The sequence below is a fragment of the Nannospalax galili genome, unplaced genomic scaffold (genome assembly GCF_000622305.1).
Source record: "Nannospalax galili isolate Female #2095 unplaced genomic scaffold, S.galili_v1.0 scaffold146, whole genome shotgun sequence".
Classification (NCBI taxonomy): domain Eukaryota; kingdom Metazoa; phylum Chordata; class Mammalia; order Rodentia; family Spalacidae; genus Nannospalax; species Nannospalax galili.
This window is the reverse complement of record NW_008357929.1, coordinates 9,530,960-9,541,263: the sequence shown is the minus strand read 5'-3', so window position 1 is coordinate 9,541,263 and position 10,304 is coordinate 9,530,960. Positions and strand designations below refer to the sequence as shown.

Sequence of the window (10,304 nt, the reverse complement as noted above, 5' to 3'; positions counted from 1 at the left end):
TCTGGTGGCATTGTGAAGGTGAGTTTGTAGTGGGATTGGACATAAACTGATGGAGTTTGTTGATTTTTGGCAGTAGCTGATTGCTTATTTGACATGGAGGGATGAGAGATGGTGGAGTTGGATCCCCATAGTTTTTCACAGAATCTAATGCAAATATGGATCCTGTCCCCTGGAGGCTTCCCTCCCAAGTGAGAAGTCATTTTCTGATGCGTGGTCTTTCCTTACCCTAGGGGAGTCCCTGATGTAACTGGGCTAGAAAGTGATTTACCGACTTATGAATTAGGAGAGGAATTTGGAAGTACCAAGGACGGTCATACCCCCCCTCACACACACACCTTGAATTAGAGATGGTGGTGATAGGAACCAGAAGAAAATCATCCCTAAACCTTTATTTCCTTTCCCAGTGGAGTCAAAGGGTCAGTAACTCAGAGGTTTCAAACAAGTAATTTTATTTAACTTTTGGTGTCCTGACAACCATTCCGCCCCCGGGGTCTTGAAGTGTTTTCCTTTGGGAAGCAAGTTTCGGGAGGGAGTGGACTATTACCATCTCAGCACTCATCTCCGCCGACGGGGCCCGCGTGCAGCTTTCTTTTCTCCTCGCCGCCTTCGGGCTGGGACAGGAGGAGCGGCAGGAGTTGGGGGTGGGGGTGCCGGGCCGGGCGCTGGGCGGACTCCGCCGCCTTGGAGAGGTTTGTAGACCAAGTGGAAGATGAAGGCGTTGCAGTACCTGCGGAAGGCGCGAGGGCAGGGTCAGGGGCCCAGCCAGGACCCCCTTGTGGGCGGGGCTTGTAGCCGAAGGTCCCAGGTCTAGACTTTGGGCTTGGTATGGCTCAGCAGGTAATGGGGTTTGCCACTAAGCTCGAAGCCCTGAGTTCAATCCCTGGGGAGACAGAGAACCGACTCCCGAAAGTTGTCTTCCAATCTCCACACAGCATGCGTCCTCACACCCAATAAACAAACAAACAAGAGCGGGGGGGTGTGTGAGTAGTGAGGACAGAGAAGGTGGGTTATAAGACGGGAGGAAGGAGGGTCTCAGGAGTGCAGAGATGTTTTAGGATGTAGAGTGTGTAAGAAGTCGTGGGTCGGGAGAGAATTAAGGATCGTGGCCCCTTACCAGGGCATGCAATTGTCAGCAGCTCTGAGACGAAACGGGGAGCGGAACGGGTTGGGCTGTGGCGAACTGGTGCCCCCTCCCGTGGCCACCGCCATGGTCTGATCATCCATCACACAGCCATACTCGCTGCTCTCAGTGAAGAAAGCTGGCACTCGGAGAGACTGGGGTTGGGGGGGCGGGGCTTAGATACTCGCTGGGTGGTTCCTTCCTCCAGATAAACCTGGATCCCCCACCTCCCAAACAGGATTGAAAGGTGAAGGCCCACCCCAGACCCAGATGCTGGAGAGAGGTAAAAGGCAGAGACACAGGGGCAAGAGGACTTGTGGGTGCTCCCCACATCTGTGGAACAGTTTGACAGGGAAAAGTAGGGTTCAGTCTTTTGGAGGAGAGGGGCTGGGCAAGTGAGATTACTCACCTGTAATCTGGGCAGAGAGCTCAGCCAAGTGTCTTTGAGACCAAAGCCGGAGTTAAAACCTGCCAAGGGAGAAGAGGGTGATGCTGGTGCCTTGGTCTACTTCTTTCACATTCCCCAAATCCCCATCCTTGAGCCCCAGGCTTTTACCAATAACCAGGTCAGGCTTGGGTCCCTGAAGCAGGTGGTAGGGCCTGGTGGACACCCTGATTTGCAGGTCCCTGCATCCTCCCTTCTCCTTAGTTCCAGAGCTGAGCCGGGTGGATACCCCAGAACCAGGACGCACAGATGCCTCAGGGCCATCCTGTGGGGCCAGGAGTGGGGTGGGGAAGCTGCTGGAAGTCAGGGTATTGGACAAAATACCGCAAAACTGAGGAAGGTGGAGGGGAAGGGCAGGGGTCCCATCAGGAGGCCATCAGAGGCAGGGCTGAAAAGTAGCACCCCCTCCAGTTCTTACCCTCTGCATAGTAAAATGCCGCTGGTCACTCTCAGGTGGTAGGCTGTCACCTACAAAGTGCAGCTCCAGGGCCACATGGGGGAGCAGGACCAAGAGCTCCTGAAAGACAGAGGAGGTCAGGGCTGGGTTCTACCCTGTATCCACACCCATCCTCTCTCCAGGTGGGAAAGACTTACCCAAAATACCATAACAAGATCAAACTCCTTCCCAGCTTCTACCACGTGGATCTTCAGTGACTGCTTGTTCTGGATATTGAGCTCAGGGACTAAAGAAAAGTCAGGTCATTAAGAACATAGCCTCCCTCACTCCCACACCTATACCTCCCACCCTCCCAACCTGCCAATGCTCCTTACAGGACTGGGGCACTAGGTGAGTGATGATGTAGTACATAGTCAGTGGGTAGGTGAGAAGCACAGCCATGGGGGAGTCAAGACCGAGGCCTCGCCATGTGTAGTAATCCTGCCATGAGCCTGGGGAGAGTGCATTACTGGACGCTCTGGTCCAGGTCTGGGCCCTAACCTCTAATAGCTCCCCTTTTCACTCAGTCATTCACACTTCTGTCCTCCACCCCCACCCCCAGATTTCTGTCCCAACCCCTAGTTCCTTCAGGATCCCTCCAGCTTACCAAAGAGGCCCTTGGGTGGATCTAGGGGCAGTGGAGGCATCAGGGCAGGCCCATTCTCCTGCAGAAGCTGGTAGGGATCTCCTGAGAAGATGAAGGAGAAGCGATGCCTGGGGTCAGGAAACCCTGCTTGCCTCATCTCCAGAAGAGCTATGTTCCCTGGGAGAAGGCCTGGAGCAGCAGCAGGAGCGGGGTTAGCCTATGGGACAGGGCTACTGGATGGACGAGGCAAGGATGACTCCTTTGAGGGCTGAGGAAAGGCTTGAAATGGTCCTGACAGTGTTAGTAGGGGGTTGGTATATCTTGGAGGGGTTAATGCGGGACCTGGTCTGCCCCCGTCCCATTTCCCTCCAGGTTTAGGAGTCCATTGTTAGCAAGAGGTCCCACATACCACTGAGAAAGCAGCTGAGGGATGATGTGTTGCCCCAAGGGTGCTTAGGGGTGCCGGGCCCTGGAATCAACATGCTGAGCTGGGTCCAATAACCATGAGTAAGGCCCCGAGAGGCCAAGAAAGCTTCCTTGTTAAAGGTTTCACTGGTCACTTCTGCAGGAAAAGGGGAGGGGTTGAGGGACTGGTGGCTAGGCCCCAAGACTTCAGCAGTCCTCTGCTTTCCCCAGGGACCTTGATTCTGAGCCTGGTTCTAAGGCTGAGAGGGATTTCTCATTTCCAGTGTCTACAGTGTTATAGGCACTGAACTCACATCACCCTTGTAATAATTCTATACAATTTTATATGTGCTAGTATTCTTTTAAAGATGAGGAAACCAAAGCTTGAAGAAGTAAATGTTTTGAGATGGGCTCGTGTAGCACAGGCTGGCTTTAAAGTTGCTATATAGCTGAGGATAACTTTGAACTCTTAATCCTGTCTCAACAAGTGCTGGGGTTACAGGTATGTACCATCAGGTCCAGTTCTTTGCTTTTTTGATTTTGCTTGTTTGTTTTAGATTGGGTCTCATGTAGCTTAGGCTGGCCTGGAACTCATGATCCTCCTGCCTCAGTCTCCCACATGCTGGGAATGTGCTACCATGCTTGACTTAAAGTGATATATTTGAGGTCATGCTACTAGACAGTGATGGAGGTGGGAAGCAAGCATTTGAATCCCTGCTCTCAAATCCCCTCATCTCTCCCAGGGACCCAGGCATTCAGTCTTCTGTTTCAGTTACCCTATCTTTTTTTAAAAATATTTTATTTATTATTTTATGTGTATGTGTGTATTGCCTGCATGTAAGTAAGTGCACCCATGTCGTGCAATGCCCGCAGAGGACAGAAGAGGCTATCAATCCCCTGGAACTGGAGTTACGGAGAGTTGTTAGCTGCCATGTGGGTGCTAGGATTTGAACCCGAGTCTTCTGTAAGAACAGCCAGTGTTCTTAGCCACTGAGCCGTCTCTCCAGCCCCATCAGTTACCCTATCTTTAGCCCCAAATACAGAGCACCCGATTCTTATTCCAGGGAGATAGACTTTGATCAAACACAACCAATCCCAGGATCTTGTTCCTGGGCATCCAGACCCGACTCAAAGACCTGGACCCAGGGTCCTTCCCAGTCACTTTGACCTCCTTATGGTACCTGCTGTATAGGTGAAAGGTAGAGTTGCCAGTTCCCCTGTCCGCTCCATGAAAGTTGCAAGCCTCGGGCACCAAAATCGGTGGCTCACATCATCTGGGCATCGCCGCCAATCAGCCTGGAGACAAGCTTCTCCACAGTACAAGACAGCACTGCACTGGGGACTGGGAGACACAGGGGTAATGGGCACCTAGTATGGCTCTTTATAGGTCTTGTCAGCTCTACATCTGCCCACGTGGCACTCAATCTGCTTGGCTTACCCCCTTTAACTAAATGCTCACAATAGCTTGGTTTTTCTAACTCTTCTTCCCTTCCTGATTCTCCTTCTGTCTGTCTGCTGGGACCCCCATCGACTTGGCTTTTTTTCTTGGTTTGCCTGCCTTTAGGGTCTTCTTTGACTCTGGCCTTGTGGGTGCTCACCAGGGTGTCAACTTCACCTCAAAGCTGTGCTTGTGGCAAACATGGCAAGTTCGAGCTCGAAGGGAGGCAAAGGTGAAGCCTGGTCGAGGGCCCCATGTCCGCATTGGGATCTTTGCTAACTTTACACCCAGCCTTGGGACCAGGCTCTCAAGCTCTCTGAATGGGGAAGAAGATAGCATCAGGCTAAAGGGGCTCAGGAGTCCAGACCCCATACTTCCCCATCCTTGGATACCACATGTCTGTACCGGTGCAGGTGGGCATCTCCCACAGTAAGCTGTCGGGGCTTTCGGGGGTCCCCAGAGCCCATGGGGCAGGCCATGCTGTGACAGAGGAGAGCATAGGCCCGAGGAGCCAGATTCTCGTTGGCTGAGCTCTGGCCCACACTTCCCTGGGCTCCATCCATTAGCAGATCAATGCCCAAAATGGTGCCATGCTCATCTGTCACCAGTAAGAGGCAGGAAAGATGCAGGGGGACAGCCTCTGGGGAGAGGGGGAAAATTGGGGGAGTCAGCAGAGGCTAGAGATGGTCATGGTTAGATATACCAAACCCTAAAGGGCACAAGCAAGTAACCTCAGTGCTTAAAAGGACTAGATAAAAGGGGCATGCTCCATCTAAAGGGGACAGCTGCCACAAAGGACCAGAATTAGCGGCATGCAGAAATGTAGGCAATTTATCAAAGCTTAGGTTTTTCTTAAGATGCAAATCCTTTTATTCCTTATAATGCTTAAATATTGGTTCAAATTTAAAAATAACACTAAAAACCACTGTGGGAGATGAAAACAACTTTTGGGGTCAGATTTACATGAAAGCTACTAGTTTGTGACTCCTAGTTGGGTTCTGACTGACAGGGGAGGAGTTCAGATAGGGCAGCTAGCTGGACCAGGGACAGAGCAGAGCCACTCTTACCACTCCTTCGTCCTTTCCTCTTCTCAGGTCCCCTCTCATCCTCCCCTCTGTCCTCTCGGCAGCCATCATCACCATCTTTGTCCTGCTGGATCACCTCTGGCTGGGCTGGAGGCTTTGCTTCCTGGGGCGACTCCCTGCTGGGAGGGACTGGCTCCCCACCCTCCTGTGCTTCCACCTTCTCTGTGCTGGAATTCTCCCCTCCATTCTCTTCTTCATCTTCTTCCTCCTCCCCTTCCTCCCCATCCTCTAGGCTGACAAAGCTAACATAAGGACTTAGGTCTCGCAGGTGGAGCAGAGGTTCCTCTCCCAGAAGTCTGGAAGCCCCTAGGCCTGCTCCAGGGCCTGGCTCTGCACCTTGCCCCAGGCTGATGCCCACACTACTGTTTGGCAAGACATGGAGCACCCAAAGGGCAGGGTCCTGGGGCAGCCTCCTTATCTGCGACTCCAGCTGATGCAATCGGCCTTCAAGGCTAGTCCCCATGGTCCCCCTCTCTGCCATGAACTTGTGGAACCAGCCAAGGAGAAGAGCAGCAAAATCAAGGAACTCATCCCGGTATCCAGACACAAACTCCATGTCTCCAGATGCACAGGGTCTAGGCCCAGACTGAGTAGAGAAAGGGAAATACAGTGAGGGCCAGGGTGAGAGTCTGGATGGGTCACAAAAGGGTTTGAGGATCACTTAAAGTGGGATCTACAGAGGGATATTAGGAGCTGAGAATAGGGTTTTCAGGGACGAAGACTGGAAAGTGAACACAGGGTTAAAGCTGAGTACTCAGGGATAACATAGTTGGCGCTCAAAACTTGAGGTTCCTGAAGTGAGGTTTGAATTAAGGGTATACCTAAACTAGGGCTAATCCTACGGGGAAGGAGGAAAGAATTGTGAGTCGGTTGGTCTGTGGGATGTAGGACATGGGAGTGAGAACTGAGGCATCTCTTGGGCGTGAGCCCCAGTAGACCCACCCCCCTTTCCGGGCGCTCCACTCTGCCGGTATCTGCAGCCGCCACCACTTTTTGAAGGTAAATACCTCGTGCTGGAGGATCGTCGTGACGTCAGGGCTGCCCGAGCCCACAGCCCGCTTCTTGTGTGGCCACGCTTAGGGCACTTGGCTGCACCCGGCCAGTGCGTGCGCACCCGGGCATAGACCTGGTGAATGGTTGACTGCTTCACCTCGGCCATGTGACTTGATCCCGCGGCCAGGGAAGTGAAAGCATCCCGGACTCGATTTCCTAAGTCCGCAGACAGACTGGCGACCCGCACAGAGGGCTGATATCCCTGAACCCGGCCGGGTCATCCTTCCGGGGCCACTGCCTGCCCGCCTACTAGAGTGGCCCGAGTTTCTTTCGGTTTTGTCCGATAGTCTGGGCTGCCCCTCGACCGACGGACTGGCGTGGGGTGAAGGAGCTCCGCCCTCGGGGGGTTCCTCGCCGTGGGAGGCGGGCGCGGCGCGGGCTCCCCGCCACGGACGGTCGGTTCGGGAGGCGCGAGCCCGGTGAACGAGGCACTGCCACCTCGCGCCCACTCCCCGGCGGAGCTGGGCATCGCGGCCACCGCCACCTGCAGAACCTCCGGCTGGCGGGTGAGGAAGCGAAAGCAATCGACGTCGCTGGGTGGCCTTGTGCCCTGCAAACTCTGCAGAGCCCGGCGATGGGGCCGGGCTGGGGACTCGCGCTCCCCGTGCTCTTCGTGCTGGCGCTGCTGACCCAGTCAGGTCAGAGAAGGGGCGGGGCTGGGGGGCGCAGATCCGAGTTCCCGGAAGGAAACTGGGATGGTGGGGAGGGGGGGATGGTGGGGAGTAGGACGGTGGAATCCCGAGCCGAGCCCAGCGCTGCCAAGGAATGCAGCTTGGACGTGGGGAAGACTGTCTGGGGTCGGACAAGGACTGGGGTCGGGGGAGCACCTGGACCCAGGTGGCAGTAAACGTCTGTGTAGGGGTTAAGGCTGCGGTGAGACAGCTGAGTGGGAGGCTAAGGAGCTGGAGAAACAGTGCGGGCAGATTCTGAGTCTGAGAACGTGTGTGGACCCCTCTCTCCGGTTCAGGTGATGGCAACGAGGGCAGTACCACGGGAAGTTGTGTGTGTCTTAGCAGATTTCATGGCACCCTCTCACCGAATAAAATGGCTTATCTCCGAAAACACCTGAAAGTATACAATCGCTGTCAGGGCTACATCAGGTAATCCCTTCCTCTTCCTCTGGGATGCCAAAGCTGCCCAATCCTCAAACCTGAAGCTCCTTCCGGGAATCTAGCTCTTTTCCAGTTTCACTTACCTGGGGATTTCCAGTCCCAGTGGTACGCACTCTTTCTTGGGGTGACTTCATACCTTTGGAATGAGGAAAGGAGGCAAAGGGAAGGAGGAACCACAGCCTAGACTAGATTGTTCCCCTTGCAGGTTCCAGGTAAAGGCCCAGAGTGTGTGTGGGAGCAACAGAGACCCGTGGGTTCTTGATTTGGTGAGCTGCTTTGATCGCAAAGGTGAGAGCTTTTCCTTTCCTCAGGTCTGCCTCCAGGTCGCAGGCGCCCATCTTTCAATTTCTTTGCCTCTGCCCTTTCACACTGACCCAGCACTTTCCTATATAGCACTTTCTAATGCTGGCTGAAGTACTTCTGCCCAAGTCTGTGTCTTCCAAACATCATTTGCTGTCATCTTCATGGTTTTGGCCAGTTTGTTTTACTACATGTGCTATTAATATTTTCTTGAGATCACTATTTTACATATAGTATAAAGTGTACTAGGGATTGACCATGCTAAGTAAGTACTTTACCACTGAGCTATAGCCCCATCCTTTAATTTTTTAGACAGGGTCTTGCTAAATTAAGCAGGATGACCTTGAACCTGCCTCAACCTGGGATTACAGGTCTCCACCAGGCCTGGCTTTTATTATTGTATTTTGCTTGAAGGCACTATTTTCATTTTCTAACTTTTAAATTCTTTTTAATTTTTAATTTCTTTTGGTCTTTTTTGAGACAGGGTCTCTCAGTAGCCCCAGCTGGCCTGAAACTCACAGAGATCTGCCTGCCTCTGCCTCCTGAGTGCTGGGATTAAAGGCAGGCACCACCATGCCCGGCTCATTTTCTAACATTTAATGATGAAAATAGACATATGGCCTGGCTGGTGGTGCATGTCTTTAATCCCAGCACTCGGGAGGCAGAGGCAGGTGGATCTCTGTGAGTTCCAGGCCAGCCTGGTCTACATAGTGAGTTCCAGGCCAGCTGGAGCTACAGGGAGACCCTGTCTCAAAAAGACCAGAAAAAAAAAGAAAAGAAAATAGATATATGGAAAAGAACAATTGCACAGTGAACAACCCCTATGCACTGCACATCACCTAGACATCTCCTAGATTCCATAGTATTTGATTTACAGAATTTATATTTACCTATTTATATAATAAAGCAAATTACCTACAATCTGTAATATTTATAGTATTAGTTCTATCGCATTTTACTATATTTGCTTTATTGTACAGCCATTTCTCTTTATCATTTCTCTATCCATTATCAATCTACTTTCTTTTGAGACAGGGTCTTCCTATAGCTCCAGCTGGCCTGGAAATTGACCAGGTTGGCCTGATCTCATTATGTATTATGTTTTATCCCCAAACATTTTTAGCATGTGTATTACTGAGTTCAATATTTTATTGCTCTTTTTTGTTGTTGTTTTGAGACAGGGACTCACTATATAGCCCTGGCAGGCCTGGTCTAATTGTTATGTAGAACATGTTGGCCTCAAGCTCACAGAAATTCACCTGTCTTTACTTCCTGAGTGTTGGGATTAAAGGTGTGCGCCACTTTATCCGGCCTCTCTTTTTGAGGTAAAAATCTCTAACAATTAAATAAATGAATCTTAAGTATGCATAAACCAGTTTTCAAACAAATTGAAATTGTTAATTAAGCATTAACATCTGTATAGGCTGTACTTTCTCTGAAACAAACAATCATTAAAATACAGTATCCTACCTGGTATCAAGGGTACCCATACTTCCTTTCAGGCTACACAGACATACATTATTTCCTTTAATCCTTCCAGCTACCCTGGCCCTTATTACTACAAAATGAGCCCCAGAACCGTTAGAGATGTGGGGTAAGGCCAAATATGGGTACTGTAGCGCATCAGGGTCCAGTGTAGTTCAGAACACCAGCTTGCCCCAGTGATTGCATCTTGTGGTCGGCTCACTTCCCTGTCCCTTTTCTGTTCCTTCTTGCCAGTCTTCCTCCCCTGTCTTCAGCTGCCTTCCCCCTTTCCCCCTTTTTGCTCAGTACTGGGAATTGAATCCAGGGTCTCACCTCATATATGCTAGGAAAGCACTCTGCCACTGAACTATACCCCGAACTCTTCAGCTGTCCCCTTGACAGTCTCCCTGCCGTCTCTCTGTTGTGCTCAGTTCAAAATATGAGACTTTAGCAATTGAGAGAACTACTAAAGTGAAATCACTCTTGAGTTTCCTCTTTTTTTCTCAGTGATAGTTGGCCATAAGAATTCTAGAACACCTCACCTAAGTGAAGGGAGTAGGGGTCCTGGTAGAACCCAGAGGCCAAAATCTGACAAGGCCTTACTGGTCCCCTCCCTTTATCTTAGGGCAGGGGACTGGGGATTAACCCAAGACCTTCTATACCATGTACTCCACTACTGACCTATATCCCAGTCCCTTCCCCTTGTTTATTACCACTAAATTAGAACCCTTTTGTCCATTCTTCATCCAGTCTAAGCACAATATAATTTTCCCTACATATTCCTTATGAAGGTTCCTGTGGCTCATAAAACTTTTTTTTTTTTTTTTTTTTTTGAGAAAGGGTTTCCCTTTAACCCCCAC

General features: G+C 51.2%; 2 protein-coding genes across 4 annotated transcripts in view; one reads left to right on the top strand and one right to left on the bottom strand.

Annotated features, from left to right (window-relative positions):
* Positions 1-428: 428 nt before the first annotated feature.
* Zmynd15 (zinc finger MYND-type containing 15) lies at positions 429-6,653 on the bottom strand. 3 transcript variants are annotated; one of them, XM_029557557.1, is made up of 14 exons: positions 6,523-6,653; positions 5,498-6,101; positions 4,836-5,070; positions 4,591-4,746; positions 4,174-4,334; positions 2,997-3,149; positions 2,609-2,776; positions 2,337-2,453; positions 2,160-2,248; positions 1,984-2,082; positions 1,677-1,830; positions 1,530-1,588; positions 1,115-1,275; positions 429-727 (listed from the first exon to the last, which is right to left on the bottom strand). In XM_029557557.1, exons 2-14 carry the CDS (start codon positions 6,069-6,071, stop codon positions 556-558), a joined length of 2,298 nt encoding a protein of 765 aa, XP_029413417.1. In that variant the 5' UTR covers positions 6,072-6,101; positions 6,523-6,653; the 3' UTR covers positions 429-555. The 3 variants fall into 3 exon arrangements, with proteins under 3 accessions (XP_029413417.1, XP_008854118.1, XP_029413419.1); XM_008855896.3 differs by having other exon boundaries at positions 433-727; positions 2,609-2,689; XM_029557559.1 differs by lacking the exon at positions 4,591-4,746 and having other exon boundaries at positions 556-727.
* Positions 6,654-6,748: 95 nt separating this feature from the next.
* The window catches only part of Cxcl16 (C-X-C motif chemokine ligand 16), a 5,580-nt gene continuing 2,024 nt past the window's right edge, over positions 6,749-10,304 (top strand). The window contains exons 1-3 of the mRNA XM_008855894.3: positions 6,749-7,206; positions 7,536-7,668; positions 7,886-7,968. Coding sequence (XP_008854116.1) covers positions 7,143-7,206; positions 7,536-7,668; positions 7,886-7,968 — 280 coding nt within the window. The 5' untranslated portion in view covers positions 6,749-7,142. The remainder of the gene's footprint in view (positions 7,207-7,535; positions 7,669-7,885; positions 7,969-10,304) is intronic.

Coding starts and splice junctions, on each gene's coding strand:
- Zmynd15 (XM_029557557.1), bottom strand. CDS start 6,071: ATGGAGTTTGTGTCTGGATACCGGGATGAGTTCCTTGATTTTGCTGCT. Junction 2,454..2,608: donor TCCACCCAAGGGCCTCTTTG/GTAAGCTGGAGG, acceptor CACTCTCCCCAG/GCTCATGGCAGGATTACTAC. Junction 2,083..2,159: donor ATCTTGTTATGGTATTTTGG/GTAAGTCTTTCC, acceptor TCTGTCTTTCAG/GAGCTCTTGGTCCTGCTCCC.